General features: G+C 43.4%; 1 protein-coding gene across 3 annotated transcripts in view; it reads right to left on the bottom strand.

Annotated features, from left to right (window-relative positions):
- The window catches only part of DISC1 (DISC1 scaffold protein), a 314,908-nt gene that overhangs the window by 53,428 nt on the left and 234,950 nt on the right, over positions 1-26,530 (bottom strand). For all 3 annotated transcript variants that reach the window (XR_012509909.1, XR_012509908.1, XM_074373156.1), the window contains exon 10: positions 21,933-21,993. Coding sequence is in view for 1 of the 3 variants with exons in the window: in XM_074373156.1 (XP_074229257.1) it covers positions 21,933-21,993 (61 nt within the window). In the remaining 2 variants the exon portion in view is untranslated. The remainder of the gene's footprint in view (positions 1-21,932; positions 21,994-26,530) is intronic.

Below are 26,530 nucleotides of genomic sequence, written 5' to 3' on the forward strand. Positions count from 1 at the left end.
TAATATTATTGTTGCAAATATGACAGTAAACATTTACTGAGCATGTGTCATTATTGGTGGAAACAGGCTTTAAGTATCTCATTTAATCAGCATAATAGCTCTGTGCAGAGGTTACTATTATATTTCTTTTTATAAACAGGCAAATTGAAACTTAGATAAGAATAATTTTCCCAAGGGCACAGAATTAGAAAGGATAGAGGAAGCCAGGATTAGGTCATCTGACCCCGGAACCCATATTCTCGGCCCCATGTCACCATTTTTCCTCAAACCCGCATCAGTCCAGGTCCTTGCTAGGCACTGGCCCTAAACCGACAGCATCTTCCTGTCCCCGGCTGTCCTGGCCAGCTCTTCACCTAGCTCCCCTATTGCCACCTTCCCTTGACGCCCTCCCCAGGCAGAGCCACTTGGCGCTAACACCTTGCCTTGGACCTGAAGAAGATGCCCTGTCTCTCCCAGACTTCTCCTTTTTCTGCTTAGATAGCCCGGTGTCCGGTCCACCATAGGGCTGCCCACAGCCCCGTTCTCTGGGCCCATGTTTCTGTGCCCCCTCCCCACCCATTAGTGACAGGAGTTACATGGTCAAAATCTTCAGCGGGACATCTCTTCACACCCCTGACAATACTTGTGAACTTGCCCCCTTTTCTATTTTTGTTAAGCCAAAGGAGCCCCCAGTCCATCAAACCATACTCAAAATATATTATTTTCTAGTATTTTAATCACTTTGGTCACCCAATGTCTTCACCTTCCCCATGTTACCTATTCTAATGTGTTCCCTGGTATATTTGTACCTTATTTTAAAACTGATGAAAATGTCTGCATTTATAAAATATATAAAAACAGAGGTGGCTGGCTTAATCACATAAGGGTCAACTGCAAAGTTTTCTTAAGTACTTATCTTTCCTGAGAGATTTCTCTGTTTGCTCAAAGATCAGTAATGAGCTGATAGTCTGCCAGGCAGATGTCAAGTCAGACTGCCCACCTTTGAATCTGGGCTCCATCCCTAACTAGCATTCGACTGCAGGCAAGTGACTTAACCTCTCTGTGCTCCTGTTACCTCACCTGTGAAGTGGGGATAATGACAGCAACCGCCTCACTGGATTGTGAAGATAAAATGAGTTTAAAATATGTAAAGCACTGGGGGAGGGTAGAGCCCAGTGGCAGAGCGCATGCTTAGCCTGCACGAGGTCCTGGGTTTGATCCCCTGTACTTCCATTAAAAAAAAACATTACCTGCCTCCCCCAACTAAAAATATAAATTAATTAAAATTAAAATTAAAATTAAGCAAACAAACAAAATATGTAAAGCACTAAGAACAGTGCCGAGACATGATGGAGACCATCACCAATGCTTCCACTCTCACCACCACCGTTACACGGCCCTCCAGGGCCAGGGCCCTGATGACCGCTACATGCCAGTTACGAGTGTATTGCTTCTCAGCTCCAAATTTGTCCCTCACTGCCTGCTCTGCAAAAGTTTAGCTGGGCCCTTTAAAAATGTTTCCTTTGCCGGCTGGCACAGTGTTAAGTATTGCCAGTAGGGGGAGCTGGAGAGACCATCTAAGAGGAGGAGGTTTCCCTCCCGGTTCTGGTGTGCTATCAGCAGGCTCCCAACGGGGCTGGCTTCCCTGGACGCTGCTCCCCCAGCATGCACGGCTGCTCCAGCGCCCAGCTCCTGAAGCACATGCGGTCTCCCGGTCCCCAGCTCCTGGTGTGTGGGTGGTTTCCCCTGGCTCCTTCAGGTACAGCTCCCCTGGCGTCCGGCTGCTGCTGTGTGGGCAGCTTCTCCAGCACAAGCCTCTGCAGCACACACAGCTCCTCCAGCACCTGGATGTCAGCAGCTCCCAGAAGTTTCCCTGAAAACCCCCGCAAGCACTCCGTTAGCTGACTGCCACTGGAGAGAAAACTCCTTGTGAACAGTCTTCTTTGGCAGCCTGGAACGTAGGTTCCGGAAAGTTCCAGGGAGAGGGCTCCCAGCAAGGTGCACTCGTGTGGCACCACAGGGACTCCCTTGTTCTCCAGGTTGCCATTGCCACACCCTCTCTAAGGTGGTCTGCATCTTAGCCTGGGGGCGGGGGTTCCCGATCCTGGCCCTGTGGGTGGGGGCGGTGCTGTATCTGCTGCTCCTGTGTTCTCTTTGCTTCTCACTGGTAGACCTCTCGTTACCCCAGTCCTTTGTTATAGTGAGTAATTCTTCATATTGCACTACCACTGTTGGGGTTCCGTCTCCTGATTAGACCTTGACCGAAACCCTCTGCCCTCACCTCCTTGCCCTCATTCAGGACCGTCCAGTACCCTCAGCCTTCTTTTCCTTTCACACACTCCAAGTCTATCCTTGTCTTAAGAGAGCTGTTTTTTTTTTTCATTTTCCAGAATGTCCTGAAAAGCCACCAAGCCTTCACAAAGCTGGTTCCTTGGGCGCTTCCTCTGCGTTGCTGTCCAGAGTTTCCAACCTACAGGAGTCCCGCCTTGTCCTTACAACCTCCATCACCATCAAGCACATGGTTTCACTGTCTTCGCAGCACTCACCACTGCATGAGTTACCTTATTCTTTCCTCTGCCTCCCTCCCTAATTAAATGCAAGTTCAGTGACAGCAAGACTGTGCCTGTACTGTTTACTACTGGAGCTCCAGGGAATAGCTGTCAGATATAAGGGCACTTGATAGATGGTTGTATAAAAAATATGAGAAGGATTAAAACAGAAAAGAATCTGAAAATATACGTAGCCACAGATATATGTGTATGTGTATATATGTATGTATATTTATAACTGAATCACTGATGTACACCTGAAACTAACACCGTAAGTCAACTACACTTCAATAAAAAAAAATTAAATTAAAAAAAAAAAAGATGAGAAGGAAGAGGAAAGTTTAAAAAAAAAAAAAAAAGGAGGAATCTAGTTCTCAGGTGTAATGCCCCTGATTTAATCAACCGCTTTTATAACCATTCTCCCAATCACTGATGCTTCAAATCCTGGAATCACCACTGTCTGTTACTTCCCAAGCTCAGTCACTATGACCCAGAAATTTTTTTCTTTAAATCTGTCTTTATTTCTATTCTTTCTTCTCCAGTAGTTTCATCATTTTCCTCCATACAGCATCCTATCGCTATGAAATCATGACTTATTATCTTAGTAGCCTCCTTACTGGCATCTCTATTTCCAAGTTCCTTCTCCTTTTTAATCTGTTCTGAATAGTATTGCCAACCAATTTTTTCTTTTCCTCGAGCCCTTCCCCTCTTGTTTGCAGCCCATTGTTAATTATTTCATCCAGTTTAGACATATTCGTCTCCTTCCTGAAGCCCTTCTACATGGGTCCATGCTACCTAAAAAGCCGCACTGCCCATCAAGCCACAAGAACCCTTCCTGTCTGTTCAGACTGGTTCTCCTCAGCCCCATGGAGGAGCCATGCCATCTCCACCCAAGGGCCCCCTCACAGGGGCTCTCTTCCTCCAATATTCTGGAAGGGGGCAGCTCAAACTCTCCACCCTACAAAGGTCTCTTTGGTAATCTTGGGATCACTGGTCAACCCCTTCTCTGACATCTTATGCTCCAGAAAACATCTGGAAATTTTTTAACATAAATGTATGTTGCCTTCTCCCCATCTTATCAAAAGAAATGTGTCAACTCCTCAGTTCTCGGTGGCTTCAGGTAAGGTACGGAACAAGCAGTGGAGGATGAATAACGATAAACAATTGACAGCCTCCTGGTTGAGGATCAATATAAATTCTAGGACCCAGAGAACCTGCCTTGAGCAATCTAAGATCATATTTCACTAGAACACTGAGTCTTCTGAGCAAAATCACAGCCTTTCTTATTCTTCACATACTAAAACTAATATGACACATTTTACATGTACCTTGTAGAAAAAATTTATTTTAGAAAAAAAAATCAGAAAAGAGAATTTCACACAAAGTTTTTTGTTCTGTTTAAAGGGCTTCCTCTGGTCTATTTCCATCCCCTGTACATTTCATATTTTCCTTCATTTGAAATTGTTAAGAAAAAAGACTTTCTTTGGGAAGAACTACATCTTTCCTCATATTTCCACCCGTGGACACAAGGACCTGAGGAATGAACACAGGTGCCTGTTAGTGAAATGGTGACAGTCCCATCAGGTCAAAGCTTCAAGGCTCTTAAGCAAAGAAAGAGGAATTTTTAAATTTACCGTATAGCAAAAAAGTTGGAAAACAACAAAATGTCCTTCAATGAAATATATAGTTCAGCAAATTGGAGTATGTGTGCTTATTGAAATGTTAATTACTGTTAAAATTGTGGTTGTAATTATAACATTAGAAAAATATTTTTGACAAACTATCTGCTTGAAAAAAAAGGGGCAGTATTTCCAAAACCAGTACAGACAATAACTGTTGTGAGTCCTGGGAGATCTTCGGGTGGTATGCTCCAAGTATGACGAGGAAAAGGTAAATGTCAGCACAGAATGGGTCACAAACAGAGCTCTGCAAAATTGAAATCTAAAGAGGACCCTGGCTCCCGGTTCTTTAGGACTTGACCTCCTTCTGATTAAATGGACTGCTGGGCTTACGATACAAAGATGCTAATAACATGCAGGTTCTATTTCCTATGCTCTGGAGGTTTTACATTCAAAAGTCATGTTGGCAGGTGTAGAACAGCATGTATAGAACTGCATCTTTTTCATCTAAGAGGGGATTATGAACACATACGTCTACGTTATTAAAAAGTAGTGGATCTGTACATTTAACTTTGAACCATACGTTTGTGTTACATATTTCTAAAAGCAGAACCCACTCACCTAAAAGGCAAAATAAAAGAGGTTAGCCTACTGTGCACTGAGCTAACTATGCATCAAGTTGATGGCTGAACTACACCAAGGGGAACTAATTAAAGTGACTTTAAAACTCTGTAATTTAACTGTACACCGCTAGTGGAATATATCTTAAGAACAAAAAGACTGCAAAGAAGTCTTAAGTTGTTTTCAGTTATGACATTATTAGTAATAATGTCAGCATTATTATTCTGCAACTATATATAAAATGGTTATACCAAATATATTATATATAATCTATATACTACATATAGTCAGTCAAATATACTTCATACTAGATAGATAAATAGAGAAATAGGTATAGAAGTTTTTTAATGATATTACAAACAAAATCGTTCAGCATAAGAGAAAATAAATGCAAGTATAAAATCAAAGAAGTAAAACCATGTAATCCTAAATTTGAGTGAGAAATAACACTATGAATCTGTGATATAATTTCTTTGTCTAAAAAAAATCCTAGCTCTATCTACTTAAAAGCCAAGAAATAATGACCAATCCAGGAGCTTTTAGCACCCCCAGAGCCCAGACGGTGGTCTCTAAATATCATTTACCACTAAAAGTAACAAGAGCTCCTCGCAGAAAGTGCTGATTCCCGCTCTGGGCCATGAAATGTACAAGATGAGACTGAAACATCTTGTTACATCAGAAAACTAGGAAGCTTCTAGGTCGATGTTAAGAGATGCAGGAGCCAATTTGAAAAGGGCCCTCAGTCAAAGATGAGAAAATTAGAAAAATAATAATTTCTGCAAAGAATTGAAACATAAAAAATACGTTAAAAATCCATGACCTCATAATGATATACACACATGTGCATGCACACACACACTTTTTTATTCCCCTTTAGAGGATGCTAGAAAACCAATTATAACTCTGAATCTGGCGCATGAAGAGAAAGAATCAAAGTTTTTTTTTTTTCATAAATTGTAACTTGGGACAATCAAACCAACGTCGGAGGAGATTTTTTAAAAGTTGGAGACATTTCCCTACTTTCCCACAGCACCCGTCATGGATTATCATGAATGAACTTCAGTGTCTGCCTCTTTTCATCTCTTCGGGAAAACATAGCACCATCAAACGACTATGACATCTTACAGAGAACTTTGATCTTTGGTTATAGTGTTTGTTGACATTCCTGGTTTCACAAAGCCACAAACCCTCTTTAAAATGACCTAAAGAAATTTCTTTTTTCCATAGAAGAATTTGAGGTTAAAAAAATGAGGACTGTGATGGAATTAGAATATTGCTGTTTTGCAAGCCACTAATCAAATAATGAATCTAGTCAATAATCATCAATTTAAGTAAAAAGCTGATGGGGAATTTGACACAGAGAGGGCAGGGCTCCCAACAGCTGAACCCAACAATCAATCTCAACACCACAGGAGAGAAAGAACAGATGGTTTTGGCTTCCTTATAGGATTCAGTAGAAAATTACAACACTATCATTGAAGCACTTGTGACAATACAATCAAATCTCAATATAATCAAATCTATAGATCTAACTGTCAGTTTATGGGAAATACATGAGAAAAAGAAACATGTTATGACAGCAAGGATACAATTAGCCAAATTCTGTAGGGCAAAAATATTGGTTTATTCAACTACAAGTCAATAAAGTAAAAGGGATGGGAACCTGTATGTTAAAAGAGATTTATGACACATTTCTTAATTTGAACAAGTCACATGTCAAAATACAATTATGAGACAATTTGGGAAAATTGGAACACTGACTGGACATCTGATAATATTATGAAAGTCTTAATGTTTTTAGGTCTGATAATGGTATCATTGGGCTTTTTTATTTTTGTTTTTATCTTTCGAAGATATGTACTGACGTATTTATGGTTAAATAAAATGGCTTGAGGTTTGCTTCAAAATATTTTTGTGGCGGGTATGGTGGCTAAGGTAGGCTGAATAATAGCTCCCCAAAAATGTCCACGTCCTAAACTTCAGAACCTGTGAGTGCTACCTTATATGGCAAAGGGGACTTTGTAGATGTAATAAGGATTGTGGGGATGGGGGAGATTATCCTGGACTACCTGGGAGGCCCAATGATGTAGTCACAGTGGTCCTTGTAAGAAGGACGCAAAAGGGTCAGAATCAGAGGAGAAGGTGATGTGATCCCAGAAGCAGAGATTGGAGGGATATGCTTTGAAGACAGAGGAGGGGGCTGCAAGCCAAAGAATCCAGGTGGCCACTAGCAGCTCAAAAATGTAATGAAGCAGATCCTCCCCTCAGAGCCTCCAGAAGGAACCAGCCCCGCCAACATCTTGACCACAGACCAGTGAGCCCTGCATCAGTCTTCTGAACTCCAGAACTGGAAGAGGATCAGCTTGTGTTGTTTCAAGCTACTAAATTCACAGCCATCTGTTTCAGCAGCAGTAGGAAACTAGCACAGTGGGGAAGTGGAGGGGAGTATACCTGAGATCAGTTTGGCCATGTCTTGAAAATAGTTGAATTTGTGTGATGTGTACATAGGGGTTCATATAATTTCTCTAGTGTTGTATATGCTTGAAATTCATCCCTTCCCCCCTTTGGTAACCGTAAGTTTTCTATGTCTGTGAGTCTATTTCTGTTTTGTAAATAAGTTCATTTATATCATATTTTATATTCCACATATAAGAAATATCACATGATACTTGACTTACTTCATTTAGTGTGATCACCATCCATGTTGCTGCAAATGGCATTCCTTCATTCTTTTCTATGGCTGAGTAGTATTCCATTGTATGTATATACCCCAACTTCTTTATCCAGTCATCTGCTGATGGACATTTAGGTTGCTTCCAAGCCTTGACTTTTGTAAACAGTGCTACTATGAACACTGGGATGCATGTATCTTTTTGAATTAGAGTTTTCTCTGGATATATGCCCAGGAGTGGGATGGCTGGATCATATGGTAAGTCTATTTTTAGTTTTTTAAGGTATCTCCATACTGTTCTCCATAGTGGCTGCCCAAACTTCATTCCCACCAACAGTGTAGGAGGGTTCCCTTTTCTCCACACCATCTCCAGCATTTATCATCTGTGAACTTTTGAATGATGGCCATTCTGGCTGGTGTGAGGTGATCCCTCATTGTAGTTTTGATTTGTATTTCTCTAATAATTAGCAATGTTGAACATCTTTTCATGTGCCTGTTGGTCACCTGTATGTCTTCACTGGAGATATGTCTATTTAGGTCTTCTGCCCATTTTTTTTTATTGGGTTGTTTGTTTTTTTAATTATTGAGTTGTATGAGCTGTTTGTATATTTTGGAAATTAAGCCCTTGTCAGTCACATCGTTTGCAAGTATTTTCTCCCATTCCACAGGTTATCTTTTCATTTTATTTATGACTTCTTTTACTATGCAGAAGCTTGTAAGTTTGATTAAGTCCCATTTGTTTGTTTATTTTTGCTTTTATTTCTATTGCCTTGGGAGACGGACCTAGGAAAACACTTCTATGATTTATGTCGGAGACTGTTTTGTCTATGTTCTCACCTAGGAGGTTTATGGTGTCACGTCTTATGCTTATGTCTTTAAGCCATTTTGAATTTACTTGTGTGTATGGTGTGAGGGGGTGTTCTAACTGCACTGATTTATATGTGGCTTGGTTCATTTCCCTATAATGCTAAACTAGATTTAAAAGAGCTGGCAGAAAAATCACTGGTTGACAAAAGAAAGTGTGACTATAAAAGTTTAAATCAATGCCATCACCCTTCTTTTAGTGGTATTTAGGTCTTTCTCAGGCTTCTTATTATGGAAATTAAGAGGACAGAAGCATCCACCAAACTGGACATACAGTAAGGTTCTCCTTACTACCCACATGAATGTGAGAGGTAAGGTAACGTCCTTTACCAGGTTTTCATCAGGCTCATTTTTCACATTTTGAGGAACAGAACATAGGGATGGTATTTATTCTCATGACTTAAAAAAATAAAAGACTAATCCAATGGGCCAGTAAAAAAAAAAAAAACCATAATGTTGATTTTAAAGGTTGTTGAGTTTATTTTACATGCCTGACATGACTTGATTGTCTATTTTTGTTGCTCTTGATCAATCAAGCTCAAACTCTGAGATGATGTAGAGGCCACACATGCAGAGAAAGGCTGGCCTGACCACATGGGGACCACGGGAAGACCAGCCCAGTGCACACACACATGCCCTCCAGACCCCCGAATCATGCTTCTCTCCCACTGTCACTCCACGGGACCCTGCTTGGTTTGGGAGCTCTGGAGGTGACAGTGTGAGGCGTGCAGCTGCAGGAAATGCCATGTTGCAGGCACAAATATCTATACCTACAGGGAAGAGAAGTTACGACTAACTCAGAAGCACAGAAACAGCCACAGGTGCAGAGAAAGATAGCAACAGCTTGGGTGGGACTAAGGAGGGTCTCTCCTGCTGTAACTTGCCTGCCAATAATTAAAAAGTGGATATTCTAGCTTTCGACCCCTTGAGCCCTGGAATTACGGAGTACCGTGTAGAGTATCGCACTGTCATTGTTATTAACACGACTGTTTCTTTGTAAACAGATGCCTGGCTTCCATCCTGAATCTGACAGCCTCCGTTGGTAAGGAGACGGGAACCCCACTGCTCCGGGTGTGGGGAGAGCAGGTGCAGGGCTGGGAAGACGCACCTGACTGTGCAGTTGACACAGATCTGGGTCCAGGGCTTCTCTCAAGAGGCAAGAGGAAGCAATGGAAGCTTTGGGGGGCTGTTGATGATGTTCGTAAACCACATCCTTAAAGACAACCTGTGTGCCTCTGTGGGAACTAGGTCAGCAGTACCAATGCCCCACGTGATGTGGCAGATTGGAAGGACCTTGACCAAAGTTATCCCGAACGAGCAATCCCCGTCCCAGTAATTCCTGCGTCTACACCTTTGAATAAAGTTGTGTCCATCTCCCAAATGTTTATTGATTCTTCCTTGAAAGAATGAGGCATTGACCTTAGCCTCACAGTCCCCCAAATTACAACTGACCAGGCTCTGTCAAATGAGGCTAACGGGGGCTGGTTATCAAGGGTGCGGAAAGGGCACGTGAGAAAGACACAGACATGGAACTGTGGCCCGCGTGCCCTGGAAGTAACATATGGTTGCCACTCTCTGGGGCAGCTTATTTGCTTTTTCTTTTCTTTTAGACTTTTTTTTTAAGTTTTTTGAGGGGGAGATAATTAGGTTTGTTTATTTATTTATTTAATGGAGGGACTGGGGATTGAAGCCAGGACTTCATGCATGCTAAGCACGCGCTCTACCACTGAGCTATACCCTCCCCGCCCCCATCTGCTTTTTCTTGAACCTTATAGTCACTTTCATTCTCTCCGTTTTACTCTTGAGTTCAGGTGATGCTCACACTTCAGCACAGACGGCGGTAGCAACAGACTGATACAAAAATTGCCCCTTTCCGTCTCTGCCTCCACCATCCTCATGTCCCAGGCGTGGTGACTGTTATCAAAGAGTCCAACCCGGAGAGGGAAGCACAGAGTCTGGAGACACGTGGCTGGCTGATTCGCTTTCAGGATGTAAATCTCTCACATTGTCCCACTGATCTCAGAGGAGAGTCCTTTCTCCTAGACGGACTCACGTGGCTAGAGAAGAAGTCAAGCTTCCATTGTCACAGCTGCCATGGAAGGGTCTACATTCTGACAACCCGGAAAACAAAGATGGAACCAAATTCATTCTGAAGTCATGCAGTTAACACTTGAGTAAACCCTTCTAGCTGAAAGGATTCGTAGTCACAGAGGGACAGAGTTAGATGAAACACTCCAGGTGGGACCCTGCCCCTCGGCAAGCAAGACAACTTGCACAAACCCATGTCCCCTTCATTCTCCAATAAGCCACACAAATGAGGACAAGGGCACCAAAGCAACATCCTAGGACAATTGCCATCCCATAACTCCAAGAGCTGACAAGCGCCATCATCAAAACAAAAGTAAATTCCCCCGAATGGCAATACCTCAAGAAAATTCTAGATCAAGGGTGTCAATGAAAGGAAACAGGCCTGAATCCCCTCACAAAGTGAGATGGTGTGTCACCAAGACCAGTCTGTGCTGGTGGGACACAATCGTGCAAAACCACAGCTTCTAGCTGGCGGAGAACTTCACTCACTGCCCCATTTACAGAATAACAAAGAAAATAATTCATTCTCTGTGTCTTTGCATCTAACTTTGCATCTTTGTCCCAAGTAATTATCTTCATCATTCTCTTCTCCTCCTTAGCCCACTAACATTTTATGATTTCTTTGGGAGACTTTTTTTTTTTTTTTAAAGAAGCACAACTAAAAGGAAGCTAGAGAATTTTCTTTGGTGATGAATGAAAGCTACCGAATTATCTTCAGCAGTTTAGCATACAATACAATCACATACAATTCTCCCTGCTCAAGAAATGTCATCCTTACATCAGCAACAACAGAGGGAAAATAAAAACTGTCTCCTGCCTGAGGCAGTTGTGATAAGGAATTTAGAACCCAGCCTGGGGGTGAGTTCCCAGAGAGAAGGGGACACAGCCCAGAACAGAAAGAGTCTGCAGGTCACTACTCTGCAGGTTGGTCCGCCCCGCTGTTGTATGACTCGGGGTGACTGGGAGGGGTAGGGGAGTGAGAAGGGAAAAAGCAAGTCACAGAGAACATTCGGTGTGCTATTTCGCCTAACCCACATCTGCCAAGGCAGAGCTGCCAGCTCTTTTTACCTAAGGTAAGAGCACTGAGCTGAGTCTTAGAAATGACTGCACGCTAGAAGCCAGCATCAGAGAAATTCCAGGAGGAGTTTTGCTCAGATTAATCATGCGTCTCAGGCTAACAGGTTCATACCATATGAGCAAATTAAACTATCACACCATCTTGACAATGCTTCCTCGAGTCGTTAAAAGTCTTCTCATTTTAATTAATGACAAATTGGGTATCTACCTACTGGGGCTTCCATTGATACTGCAATTAATTTTTCTTTCAGGTTTCTCAGCTCCCTGCCAAAAATGCATCAAAAACACTCAAGCTATAATGGTTTCTCTTGAGTTTGTAAAAAAATCATCTTAGTTTGGACATTCCCTATTGATTAACTATAATTGCCTTTTTAAGGATGGGAGAGGGCCCTTGAAATGAGCATGACGTGGCGCACCCCGGCGTATCCGGGGGACAAGGCACACGGGCCCATGGAGCAAGTGGACATAACTGCGCTCCACTGCCTTCCCAAGTTCAGTCTCACACAGTAGTCGCAGCGGAATGGCTTTCTGCCACCTCAACCGAATGTAATAAAGAAAAAGGCATCACTGGGCATCTTGCCAAGCCTCAGGCCTCCTTAAATATTGGTTGATTTCTTAATTGATCTCAGTGGGCAGAGGGATCACATCTTTGCTTTAAAACAGACACACTTTTGGTTGAACCGCACGAACCACAGTGGAGTCTGTGAGCACAGCCTTCTGTTTTAAGTACCAGTCAATCTCCTGTCTATTTCCTATCAGGCAAGATCACGGTCATCTTTCTTTTTTTTTTTTTTTTTTTTTTTTAATTTTTCAGGCTATGTTTGAAGAACAGCCCCACATCCAAGTAAATGTTGAAATATCAGTGACAAAGAAAATGATGACAGGTGCCTAAGACCCCTCCTCACAGGCAGTCCAAAAAATCTGTCTTCATGGACCAGCCACGTGGCTGACGCTACCTGGCTTCTTCCCATCATGCATCGGGCAGAAGCCCCTCACCAGACAAGTGCAAAGGATGTCCAACCAATCCTTCATCTTCTTTCCTTCTGCCTCCCTCTTCTCTAGGGCAACATTTTTACTTTCTGGAAGGAAAATATCGGAGGGAGAGAAGCAAGTACATTGGAGTCCTCCCCAGAATGCTCTCCCCAAAAGGCTCCCCTTCTCTCTGAGACTGAAGTGTTTTCACTCTTGGAGTAAGGAAGAACAGATCTGACTCCACATGAGATCTGTGCCTTTGCCTCTCACCCTGGGTTCTGTTTCCTGGGCTCAGTCATGCTGATTCTGCACCTTTTGTAAAAGAATGTTGCCTATAGCTTGAAATATACAGAACAGCCCATTCTCAAGGCTCTGACCTTTAAGCCTAGGACACTTTCCCATTCATATAGAGAGAAAAGTTGCAGAACAAAGAGTAACATTTGTCTTGTTGGAGGTTTACAGGGACACCGTGACCTGACTCATGTGGACAGATGCAAGGATTCTGACACCAAGAAGTTTGCAACATCCAACCACACACCCCCCGCCCCTTTTTTTTTAGTATAAAAGGAGCCTGAATTCTGACTTGGGGAAGATGGTTCTCCAGGACATTAGTCCCCCATCTTCTCGGTCTGCTGGCTTTCCAAATAAAGTCATTATTCCTTGCCCCAGCACCTTGTCTCCAGATTTATTGTCCTGTCATGTGGCAAGCAGAACAAGTTTGGACTCGGTAACATTCTGAGCTCCATGTAGGGTCAAGATGAAGGGCTTGAAGCTCCGTGAATCAGAGGAGTTGATCAATTCCTGGGGCTCTGGAGCTAGGACTTTCTCTGTTTCAAACACCCCAAAACCAGCCAGAAGTCTGTGCTGGATTCTTCCCATTATGTACCGGGCAGAAGACCACTCCCCTCTTTGAAGCCCTTCACTGGACAAGTCCAAAGGATGTCCGACCAATCCTTCATCATGCCCCCTGGTCATAGAAACCCTGGGAGGCTCCAACCCTCAGCCATTAACAACTCAATTACTTCATCTCTTTTCCTTTCCAGCCTCTGCAGGGGGTGCTAACAGCTGGCCAAGTGGCAGGCAGTGGAAAAAGCTAAGAGGTTAGATTATCAACAAGGTTTGGCAGACCCTTAATGGAGGCAATTTGCTACAAAGCAAACATCTCTTCTCTCTCCATAATTTCACTAGGAGGGTAAGAGATTCTCTTCTGCTTTCATTTAAAAAAAAAAAAAAGGATTTTTTAATGTAGATTTTTTTTTTTTTTTGGTTTCATAATTTTCATGGTGGTATAGCTGCTAGTAAAGTAATAATAGCATTTATTAAGTCCTCTTTTTAGATGAGAATCATTAAATCTTTGCTCTCTTCTTGGTCTATTTTCATGACAGCTCAGAATTGGCCACACGTGAATTCAGACAATCTGCTTCCAGATGCTGCACTTCATCTAAATGTCTCAGCTTCTACACATTAGTCAGGAGAGAGATGATGTGTTTGTTTGAAGGTTATTTTTTTCTTAATGGCGAAACTTCCGGAGGAGGGAGACCCTTCATCTTAATTCCCATGTCTGGGCGGCACTGCTCAGCATCCTTAGACGGGAAGAGTGGACCCCGTGCCCCGTCCGTGGACCAGACGTAGATGGGGGTGCGCTTCAGGGGCGGAGCTTCTTCTCTCGCCTCGGTGGGGGGAGCTGGGTGGAGTTCCAGAGGCACGCGCTCTGCTTCCTCTTTCTGAAGCACTACATGTAGGTTTTTAAAAATTGGCTGGAGCGTTCTGCAAACTAAATTCATCATGAGCTGAACATTTCAGGGGAAAAGGTTATTTCTGAGTAAGAATTCATTACTAGACTTCTCAGAGAATGGAAAGTTTTATAGTGACTTGTAAGGCAAATGCAGACCTCCAAGGTTTATTATAAATTATACCCCTTACATATACTTTAAAAAATATTACTTAGTTTTATACATATATCAGTCACACGTCACACCACATCTAGAACAGTAAACCTCATGGTGGTGACTATAATCCCTATAAAAATGTTACCAAAATTTACGTACGCTTGTTTTTCCTTCTTTTTCTTCCTACTTTTTAAATTCATGCCATCTTGTTTTTTGGTTTTTTTTTTAATTTTCTGTGGGGGGAAAGAATTAGGCTTATTTATATTTTTAATGGAGGGACAAGGATTGAACCTAGGACCTCATGCAGGCAAAGCACACGCTCTACCAGTGAGCTATACCCACCCCCCACCTTGTTATTTTTTATATATTATTCTTCTGTACGTATGTATCTTTATATATTTAGCATCATTATTTTAAGTATACTTAAGGATTTTCTGGTATAAGATGAAATAAGGTTAAAAATTAAATGTAAACAGTCCATAGTTATATATTAAATTAATGATTTTGCAGAACTCTGTAGAATTAAGTGCTTTATGATTTTTTATCAGTTAGAATTTCAAAATAGTAAGATATTTTAGATCCTTGTTTCCCCTGGAAAATTAGACAATCTAGTCAGATTGCTTCAATATTCAAAAGTGGGCGCATCTAGCCATGAATATTCTCATGAAGGCTTTCATGTGCAAGACCTATAGGACTGATTTATCTGGTTTTGGAAAGGAAATGTGGGCTTGCAACAAACGTCTCTTTCAGCCAGGGGGTGAAGCCACAGTGTTTCCTGTGTGTGAGGACTGAGCCCCGGGAGGGCAACTGAGGTGAGAAGGCAGAACTTGGGACAGATAAAAGAAAAATTCATGTTCTAAGACGGTGTGATCAAAGGACAGGAGAGAGGTAGACAGGAGACGAGAGAGGAGCCAGAGGACGGGGAAATCCCTGCGGGCTGCGCCGTCTTAAATAGAGCCTGAAGGACAGACAGGATTCAAGTCAGCAGAGAGACTAGTGATCAGGCAGGAATGAAAAGGTGCGATGTGCTTCCCAGCCTCTACATCTTGAACGCCTCCTTCTGCTAATGAGAGAGAGAGAGACAGAGACAGAGAGAGACACACAGAGATAGAGAGAGAGACACAAAGACAGAGAGAGAGACAGAGAGTGACAGAAAGAGACAGAGACAGACACACACAGAGAGAGACAGGCACAGAGACAGAGACAGACAGGGAGAGACAGAGATAGAGAGAGAGACACAGAGACAGAGAGTGACAGAGACAGACACACACAGAGAGACAGGCACACAGAGACAGACAGGGAGAGACAGAGACAGAGAGGCAGAGAGACAGAGACAGACTGACAGACACAGAGAGACGGACAGAGATACAAAGAGACAGAGAGGCAAAGAGACAGAGAGACAGACAGGGAGAGACAGAGATAGAGAGACAGACAGAGGCAGAGGCAGAGATACAGAGACAGAAAGGCAGAGAGACAGAGACAGAAAGACAAAGAGAGACAAAGGCAGAGAGCCAGAGAGGCAGAGAGACAGACAGCGAGCTGATACGAACACAGACAGCCTCCGCTGAGGAGGGTCACGGCATCGCAGGAGGGCAGCCGCCGAGCATCCGAGAGCATCCGCGCACCCGCCTCCCTGAGGCGGCACCGGGAGGAGGGCGCACGGCTGCAAGGCACAGCGAAGGGCACCGAGCTCCCCGAGGAGCAAGGAGGTCTGGGGAGAGAGCGGGACTTGTTCCCGTTCAGAGGGAGCGGAGGAAGGCCTGTGTCGGCAACAAAACAAAGCAGTAACAGTGCGAAAACGCAGAAGGAGGTGCCCGCGCGCGCCTGCTCTCTTCCTGGGCGCCGAGCGGGGAGGGCTCCCGTGGCAGCCGGTGGCCTATCTGCGGGGCTGCCATTTCTTTTATTCACTTCCCTCCGCAGCGTTTGAAATCGGGTCAGTGCGGGTTGAAAAGGGCCGGTGGCAGGTGCCCAGGAACACCACGAGCTGCCCTGCATGACTGGGAACGAAGAGCACTCTAGGTGGGACCCCGGAGGAGTCCATCCTGTGTTAAGCTCCTGTCGGGAAGCCGGTGAGCAGCCCCCACGCCCGCCTCGAGAGCCAGCGTAGCTCCCCGGGTAAGGGCACGCGTGGGCGTCCGGCTCCTCTGCCATTTAAGGGCCACACACCTGAACAAGGCTCCCGAGTTCTTGCCTCAAGTTACCCATAGCTCCACATTTAAAATTCCGTCTCCTGTGCCGTTTGTAACCCTTCTCCCTCCGTCTTGGTGTCTCTGCGTCTTTCATCTTCTTTGTGTAATCTGAGTGCTGACTCTTCCGTTGCAGAATTAACTCCCTTTTCCCTTTGTGGATGTGAAGACGAAGTCGGCTGCCGCACAGGGTAGACGTGACATTGGGTTCAGTGCTGGGAAGTAAGTGAATGAATGTGACTGTCTCTGATTTTTTTTTTATTATTATTACGTGTGCACTCTTATCAGTAAGAAAATCATGAAATTGCACTCAGGTATTTGTTTCCTGAATTGCATACATGGGCTACTGTCTGTAAAACATTTTCAAAGACAAAAATGAAGTGGGTGAAATGAAAAAGTAAAATGGGAATTCTAAACTGTTCTCCCCACATCTTGATGGACTATCTTGTATGCAGCTGCCTTGGAAACAAGGATTCTAGGGACCCCATCTTCCCCACTGATTTCCATCATCATTAGATCGTGGACTGAGAGGCTCTGGGAGCCGCGCGTGAGGGGACAGACCTTGGACTCTGAGGCACGCATGGGAGCGTCCCCTCACTGGCCTGGTTCCGCGTGTGACACTGCCTCTGCCCCAGATGGCACGCCCTTTGGCCACAGAAACGTTGCCTTAGTCTTCTGCTTGTCTTCTGTAATGTACCCTGTGCCAGCTTAGAGAGAAGGTCAGGACAGCTGTCTAACTCTCTGGTTTTGCTGACTCTGTCCGGTTAGACAAGGTGGGAAGGTGGTAGGGGGCCCAGGCAAGTGTTACCAGGGCTCTCCCCTCCCGGCTTCCCCCTGCTGTTCACCAGTAGAGTGAGTTCACTGAGCTACCATTTCCCATCAAGCTGTCCATATTGAAATTTCAGGGGGACGGTATCACTCAGTGGTAGAGAGCATGCTTAGGATGCAAGAAGTCTTGGGTTCAATCCCCAGTACCTTCAAGAAGAAAGGAAGAAAGAGAAAGAAAGAAAGAGAGGAAGGGAGGAAAGGAAAGGAAAGGAAAGGAAAGGAAAGGAAAGGAAAGGAAAGGAAAGGAAAGGAAAGGAAGAAGGAAGGAAGGAAGAAGGGAAGGGAGGAGGGAAGGGAGGAAGAGAGAGAGGAAGAGACAGAGGAAGAGAGAGAGAGAAAGCCAGCCAAAATCCATTTTAAAAAAGAAATTTCAGAATAATGCAAAACTAAACATTATTTTAAAAAAAAACTAAATTAGGAAAATAAATGTCTCCAAATAAATTTCAGGTAAGACCAATGAGTCCCCTCCAAAGCTAAGAAGGTCCCTAAGAAAGTTTCTAACTACCTCCATATTCAAAACAGACTGTAATGATTTTTTCCGTTTTCTCTTCGGCTTATAAAAGTATGATGCACACTCAAAACAAAAACAAAAACACCTCAGAAAAGGAAAGAAAAATAACTTATAATCCATTAACCTGCATCTATAGTTTCTGGCAATTTGTATGTTCAACTTCAGAAAAAAAATGGTAGAAAAAAGAAATTTTCCCATTGGTCTTGCTTACAAGAGACTCCACGAGTTTAAGTGAAACAATTACGCATAGCCATAGGGTGGAGGGCTTGGTGCCACAAGCCAGACACAAGAGTCGTCCATTAGACAATAATAAATGTCCCCTGCACAATAGTTAGAGACACAAGATATAACATATGATCAATAAAAAAATGTAACCCATTTACAAGCCTTTTGAATATTTCTTTGGCCCCTTTGAAAAACATGGCTACAGAATACTTAGTAATTGAGAAAATAGATACCACATCTTCCATATACAATGGAATACTACTCAGCCATAAAAAGAATGAAATCATGCCATTTGCAGCAACACAGATGGACCTGGAGATGATCATACTAAGTGAAGTTAAGTCAGGCAGAGAAAAACACTGCATGTTTTCACCTCTATGTGGAATCTAAAAACTAAAACAAATGAACAAATAGAACCCACCAAATAATAATAATTGTGAAAACAGAAATTTAAATGAGGTTCGGCTGTAAAGGGAAATGAGCTAGACCAAAATACCATGTTAGCTGCTGCCTCTGGAAACAATTCACTTAAGGAGTAAGAATAAGCAGAGAAAGCTCCTTAAGGGTAGAATTTTTTCCCCTTTTCTATTATATACCACTAAGATTTGATAGACATAGTAAACAAACTTATGGTTATGTAGGGGAAAGAGGGTGAGAAGGGATAAATTGAGAGTTCAAGATTTGCAAATATTAACTACTATATATAAAACAGATTTTAAAAAATCTGTATAGCACAGGGAACTATTCAATATCTTGTACTAACCTTTAAAGAGAAAGACTATGAAAACGAATATATGTATGTATATGCATGACTGGGACAGTGTGCTGTGCACCAGACATTGACACATTGTAACTGACTAGACCTCAATTTAAAAGAAAAACACTTGATGCCAAGACAAATGGAGTCCTGGAGTATTGCATCTTCTTAGGCTGCCTCCAGTCTTTGAATCTCATGGTTGAAAATAACATTTCAAGATACAGTTGCTATGTATCCATTCATTCTTGCATTAAATATAATTGTATTGGATATTTGCATTAAATATAATTGGACTGAATTTTACCATCTGCCAAACAGCATGCCAGCCACTTGGAATACAAAGCAAGTGAGGCATGGACCCCACCCTCAAGGAGCTCACGGTCCAACAGAATCAGACAGAAGTCAATACAGCTGATTGTTGTTAAGAGGCTCCTGCTGTGTGGACCAAGAAGGAAGCCAGAAAAGTAGAGAAGGGATATTGTGCTGAGTGCGAGGGTGAGTGCAAATCCAACAGCTAGGAGGGGGAGGGCTCCCCAGAGGCACTGCGTGGGAGGTGAGCTGGGGAATTGAAAGCATCAGGGTAATTTGGAGCACTGAGCCCCCGGAGAAGGTGGGGATACAGCGATGAGGTGGGCAGTAGCCTGGGGCTGCTGCATGGAGAGCCCTGGGGGTGGGGGTGGGGCTGATGAGGACCTTGGTATTTCTATTGGCTGCAAAAGGAGTCTAGAAGGATTGTAAGCAGGACAATTAATAGGCACTCTGGCTACGGGGGGAAAGTGCACAGAAGTGGTGTGAGGCCACCAGATTTAATGAGCCCAGTCCAGGGCAGCAGCAGTGGGGATGGAGCAGGTCTGACTGCAGCTGCCCTCCTAGCTATCTGAAACAGGTGGGAAAAAAATCCACAAATCCTGTCCCCTTAGTAGAAGTGGGGAACAGGAACACACATGCATCTAACTTACAACTCAGATTGTTTTTTCATCAGTTCATTTTCTTCTTGAGAGCACAGTGTGTTTGCCAGCGGTTTGCTTCTCTACCGCTCACTGATGGAGGAATAATAAGCCAGGTTCTCCCCAGCATCCAAGCCGCTCCTGGAGAGTAAGGTTGGGGAATGCCACTTCCTGCCGATCCACAAACTCAAAGGCATAGTTATGAACAGGGGATTTTCAAAATAAATGGAATGACTATGAAAATGTTTATTCTTTTTCAATTGCAAGTCTGTGTGTTTACATATGTGTACGTGTACACACACATACATAGAGGTAATATGTTTATATTTATTCTCCTGTATATTATATGAAACAAAGAGTTTATGGGTATAATTTACAAATGATGATTCTACTACTTATGTATTTACAAGTATCCTTGACTGAATAGATACAAAGTAAATTAATCGAGATACTTTTAAGCACATCAGATATTTGGCAGCTTCAACATGGTTTGACAGCAAATAAAATCATGGTTTTAAAAATACAGGTTTTAGACTCACAGACATAGAAAACTGTGGTTACCAAAGGGGGAAGGGCAAGGTGGGGTAAAGGAGGGCTGGGGATTAATAGACACACACTACTGTATATAAAAGAGATAAACAACAAGGACCTACTGTGCAGCACAGGGAACTATATTCAATTTCTTGTAATAACCTATAATGGAAAAGAATCTGAAAAGAAAAAACATGTATGTATATGTATGTATAACTGAATGGTGTTGCTGTACACCTGAAACTCACATTGAAATCAACTACACTTTAATAAAAAAAATTTTTTTAATTGCAGCTCTACCACGTATCAGCTGCCTACCCTCAGGTAAACATTCACCTGCATTTTCTTTATCTACAAAACTGAAGGAAGAGTGCCTCCTCCAGTAGGTCCACAGAGCTGCCATTTAGATGGGCGTCTCTCTACCTATGCCCAAGTCTTCCAACTTCAACCTGCTGTCCAGTAACCTAATGGGACATACGGTGTGTCTGGGGCTTTTGGCTAAAAAACAAATGGTAACCGGGGTTAAGTTCAAAAGGGATCTGCAGAAACCTGCCTCGGCAGAATACATGGGAGAGGAGGATGCTGGATTCAAGGCAGTGCACCTGACCCAGGTGGGTGTCCTACTGTCTCAGGATGAGAGATCTTCCTTCGGAGGATGCCTCTTACCTACACACCCTCTTACCCCATACTCTCCACTGGCTGCCTCCCCACATCTGGGGCATGGGAGGCAGGGAAATGCCAGCCAGTGGTTAGGAGAACTTGCTTTCCAATCATCAGAATCCATCCTGCAGTACCCTACTTGCCCGGAGGAGCAGAGCTCAGTAAGGCAGCCCCTCTCAGCATCTCTTAAGGGAGAAGCAGTATCTGAGCCAACGGCATTCTACGAGCAGACAAAGGTTTAAGGCATAGCCTATTTAAAGAGTTACTTAACAATTTTCAAAATAGTAGCGAAACATTTTCCAGAAAGCCGACTGACTCCCAGGGAAGAAAGCACGTACCACATTCTCGTCTTGTTCCCCTAATTAGGAGCAGATCCAGTGGCTGGGATTTATTTTCCTGAGTACACAGCCACAAAAACCAGAAACATCTTGACATGCTGCAGCATCGCTAATGTTTCTCAAATCTGAATTCCTAATTGGGTTTTTTTAAAAAAAAGGCAACCAAGAATTTTCATGCTGGTTTTGATTCAGGATTCAAAACAGAACCTAAGATGTGCTTTTTTCTATTGTTCCAAAACATGTATAAACTGGGTCAAAATCCAGAAGCCCCATTGCAGACATTTAAAGGAACAGAAAATCAGACCAAGGCATGAATTCTGAATTGAACGTACCCGGGAAAAGTCTTCTTCTGAAACATGAAAACTATCCTGTGATCTCCCACAGACACTTTTCAACATCTTCATCCAGTTACTTTTTATAAGAAGAAAAAAGCATCGGGAGGGGTTTGTATGGTACCCACTTCTTCCGTTACAGGAGTCAAAGGACTCCTTTTCTGTGTTGTTCTTTGTTGATTTATTACAGACATTGGCTACCCTTTTCCTCCGCTTTCACTAAATCCTGTTGTCATAAGGAATCCAGACATGCCCTGGAGTCTGTCATGACGGCATCATCATCCCTACCTGCACAGTTTGTCCTCCAGCACCTCCATGTACTTCGTAGCGCTCTCCTTCACGCTCGTTTCTGCAAAACAAAAATCCAGCATTGATGCAACCATCATCAAAGATTGGACGGAAGTCAGAACTGCTCAACTAAAAGCCCCAGACCAAAGGATCGTGGTCAAGTCACTAACAATGATAACACCCTATGTTTGGAAAACACTTGAATCCATGGGAGGGGCTGCCTGGAAGGATGCGGTGGAAGGATGCGGTGGAAGGAGTCAGAGCCAGGAAGCAGGAGTGTCATGCCTTGCTCCAAGCATTAAGCAAGCTTGGTACTTTCAAAGGCAGCTCATTCGGTGTCTGGCCCCTCACCTTTCCCACCTGGTAGCCAACAGCCTGGCTGTAGAATTTGGGAAAGGGAACTAGAGAAAGGGACAGTCCCATCCTATGGATGAACCAGAGACCCTCACCAGTGGTCACTGAGGACGACAGACCCTTCAGTTGCAAAACAAACAGAAACCCGATCCAGCCAGTAAGCAGACACTCACCACTCGGCTCCCAAAGCTGTGAGATTGCCTACCTCGTAGAGATAAACTCAGTGCCTTGTAACCACCAAGCACTGAAGGAATAGATGGCTGTTATGGTTCAGTGGGTCAAAGAGGCACTTTATTAATAAAAAAAAAATGGTACATTTTAGGCAAGTTCTGATACCCTTTGGTCAACATGTCTGTGTTGGAGTGAGGGACAGGAGCTGTACTGGAAAAAGTACCTTGAAATTTCTCATAAAGAAACCAAATCTTTCAAGAGAAATCAAAACAAAAGTTCTGGTTCATTCATTGATAACCGTTAAGACAGAAATTCACACAATGAAAGGAACTGTTCCAGTTGGTCCCTTCTCTTATTGATCTGGGTTGGCTGAACCTAAGAGTTAAGTTGTGTTAAGTTTTTTCTCCAGAGAAACTAGTTCAGTATTTAGTTTCAGTTCCTCCCATGTACCAGGGAGTGCACCACTGTGGGGATTGTCATGGTGATGTGGGTCCAGAAAGTGGACATCTCACTGGCTCATCCAGAGCGAGGACTGCACATTTGGAATACCCCAACCAGCGATGCTCCATTTCAATCCTGTCCATATTTATGTGCCCTGAATACATATTCTAAGCCTTGAGTATAAGCCAGTGAACAGAATCAATAAAGATTCCTGCCTACGTAGTGCTTCATTCCGGTAGGGGTGGGAAATAAAGAGGAAACATAAAGTTCCATTGACAGCGGGAGGGCAGTAAGTTTTATAAAGCAAGAGGAGGGGAGGGGAGTGAGTTTGCAGAGTGATCAGAGCAGGCTTCAGTGAGAAAGTGACATTTCAGTAAAAGCACGAAGCTGGTGCAGGGAGCATGTATGCAGGCAGGCTGGGAAGAGCAGGGCAGCAGAAGTGCCACCCAGGGCAGAGCCTGAGGGCTCCAGCAATGTGTGGCTGGAGCAGAATGCTCTCCGGGGAGAAGTGATGAGGCCAGAGAAACAGCCCAGGTCCGGTCGTGTAGGTCACCGTAGCAGACTGTATTTCCAAACATGGCCACAGTGATATTTCCAGTCCCACCCTCTCTTCCAGAATTTGATCACTCTCCATCAAGCAGGGAAATATATTTCCCTCCCCTTGAATCTAGACAAGCTAAGACTATTCCAACCAACGGAGTATGACAGGAAAGAAGGATGCTGCAGAACTTCTGAGGCTGGGGTCCAGCTTCTGCCCTGCTCTTCCTCCTGGGAGCCCAGCCGCCACGCTGTGAGGAAGCCCTAGCCTCCCACAGAGCCTTCGTGTAGCTGTTCCAGCTGATGGCCAGGGCACAGGTCTCAGCCTACAGCTCAAATCAACCACCAGACATGTGAGGGGCTGAGCTTTCAGAAGATCTGAGCCTTGCAGTCAGAGGGACCTGGACATCGTGGAATGGAAGACAGGTCATCCCTGCTGCTTCCGGTCTAAATTCCTGCCTCACAGAGTTTGTGCAAGTAATAAACGATTGTGGGTGATTTGTTACACAGCTGTAGCAACTGGAAAGCTATGTCAGGATTTTGAGTGTTCTGACTGAAACGGGAAAATACTACCTAAGAAAGGCAACAAATCGGCTGATGGCTGCTGTGCTGAGAAGAGCCTGCAGGAGGACACTTGAGAATCAGAGAGATACAGGGAGGTTAGTGCCATCATCCAGGACAAGGTGATGGGGACTGAGACCAGGGTGTCAGCAGGAGCTGGTGATAAGAGCAGATTTTAGATATATTTTAAAGATAGAGACAACAGGAGTTCCTGCTGGACTTGGATTTGGATGTGTGAAAAAGAGATAAGTCAAGAATGACTATCTGTATAACTGGAACATGATGCTGTACACCAGGAACCGATGCAACATTGTAAACTGATTAGACTACAATTAAAAAAAAAAAAAAAGAAACACAGTACAAACACTACAAAAAAAAAAAAAAAAAGAAAAAAGAAACAGTACAAATACTTAAAAAAAAAAAAATGACTGACTAAGAAGGTTTTTGCCCTGAGCCACCGAAATAAAAATAGAGTTGCCATCAACTGAGATGGGAAGATAGCGGGTGAAACCGGTTTGGGGTTCAATTTTGGATTGAAATTTGCAAAGAAAGTAGAACTTACATGTTCTCATCAAAGAAAAAACAAAGGTAACCATGGGCGGTGATGGATGTGCTAATTAACCTGATGAGGGGAAATTCTTTCACAATGTACATGAAACATCATGTTACTCACTTTAACGATCTTACAATATCACTTTTCAATTATACCTCCATAAAGTTGGGAGGTATAAAAGCACTTGAGAAACTTTAAAAAAAAAAAGAGTCCAATTTGGGATATGACAAATTCAGGTTTATTAGACATCTGTGGGGTGCCAAGTATGAAGTTGGATAGATGAGTCTAGAAAGGGTCTGGAATGCAGGTGGATAGTTGGAAGACACTGGCAGTTGAAGCAATGTGATGAGATGACACCCTTCTGGGAGTGAGAGCAGCTTAAGAAGCTTGTGGTTCTAAGATTCTAGTTTCTGATGTGATAGTACTTTTCATCCAAGCGACAAATACTCACAGCACTGCCCTTGTGGAAAAGCGAGCCACACTCTCAAGTTTAAAACAATCCAGAGGTATCTCCTAGGAATGATTCTACTGAGACATCAAATGCTGAATGCTTGACTCATCTAAGCATTGGAAACTCCAGTCAGGGACACTCGGGACCTACACAGGAACATCCAGGCAGTTGCACGTGCTTTTCCACTGGCCTGGAGGCTGTGACCAGCAGAAGATGCAGCGTTGATTGTCTTCACTGGATCCTGGCCCGTCTCCCAGGCCAGCTATGCACACACATTCACAGGTGGACTCACAGCCTTCCAGGACTGTAGACAGGGAGTCTAGGCTTCTAACTTCCTGAATGATGTGTCCACAGACACACCAATTGAGAATAGAGCTCATCTTTTCTTCCCTTCTCACCCTCCCTCCTTTTCCTTCCTTTTCCCAACATCCTAGAGCAGGGGCCAAGAGCATGGTAGTGAGGGTGAGGCAAGGTTCCAAGAACCAAGGATGATGCTAAGGGAAGCTGAATATGAAAGGAACAAGGAGACCAGGGCTCACCAGCCATCCTGATGGGGGAAAGGCAGGATATTTCCCCACCTCCCCGCATGCTGAGGGAATCTGCTATCCAGAATTGGGCCAAAATATCAGAATGAACTTCATATGACCAGTTTTATGAATCCAATTAAACAAAAACTGATTGATAATTAAACGCGGTAAATCTACAAAAACATTTATAAGAGTGCATGGCACACACACAAATCTGTTACAGGAATTTAACCTGGGTCCTACTTCATGCAAGACATTATATTAGGCACTATTTAAGTACAGAAGAGACATGGCTTCGATGGGCACAGAGAGCTCTGTGGGGCCAGGCACCAGGATTGATTTCTCCCTGGAGCACACAGAAACCTTTTCCATAAATCTTCATCATAACCAATAACCCACAAATGTTCCTGTGAGTCTAATGAAAACAAATTACCAAGCTACCCAGTAACATCCATTTTCAGTGTAAACAAGGAAGGCAGGAGAATGTCAAGAGCAAGCAGATCTAACTAGGTCTCACCGCATTACATCCTTTATTTGCATCATAAAAGGACAGCAGTGTTTGTCATAATAATAGTACAGGTAATGAGTGACACCCAGGCAGACTCACCAACAGATTGAATGAAGAGGTGGTTCTGAAGAACTTCAGCCCCATCACCCTCAATTAATAAGGACAGCGTCATGAGACCATTTCAATGTGATCTTACATTTGAAAATGGAAGCCAAGAAGATCTCATCAGTTTGGCATCAATCACAAATTTTGTCTAACATTAGCCATTTTATTGAAGTTTTCTAAAATGACATAAGTACCAAGTGAGACCTGACCTTGTTATACAAAACCAAGTCACTGGATTTCAAAGATCATTATTCAAGGACTGATTTAGACAAGATTAAGAAGGAAGATGTCAAAGACAAAGGAGAAATTTTAGAATTCTGAGAAACTTTTGAACATCTTAAGTATTATTCTTCTGCTTGAGTTGATGAAAGGACTTCTGTTTATTTGGGT

The sequence above is a fragment of the Camelus bactrianus genome, chromosome 11 (genome assembly GCF_048773025.1).
Source record: "Camelus bactrianus isolate YW-2024 breed Bactrian camel chromosome 11, ASM4877302v1, whole genome shotgun sequence".
Lineage (NCBI taxonomy): Eukaryota > Metazoa > Chordata > Mammalia > Artiodactyla > Camelidae > Camelus > Camelus bactrianus.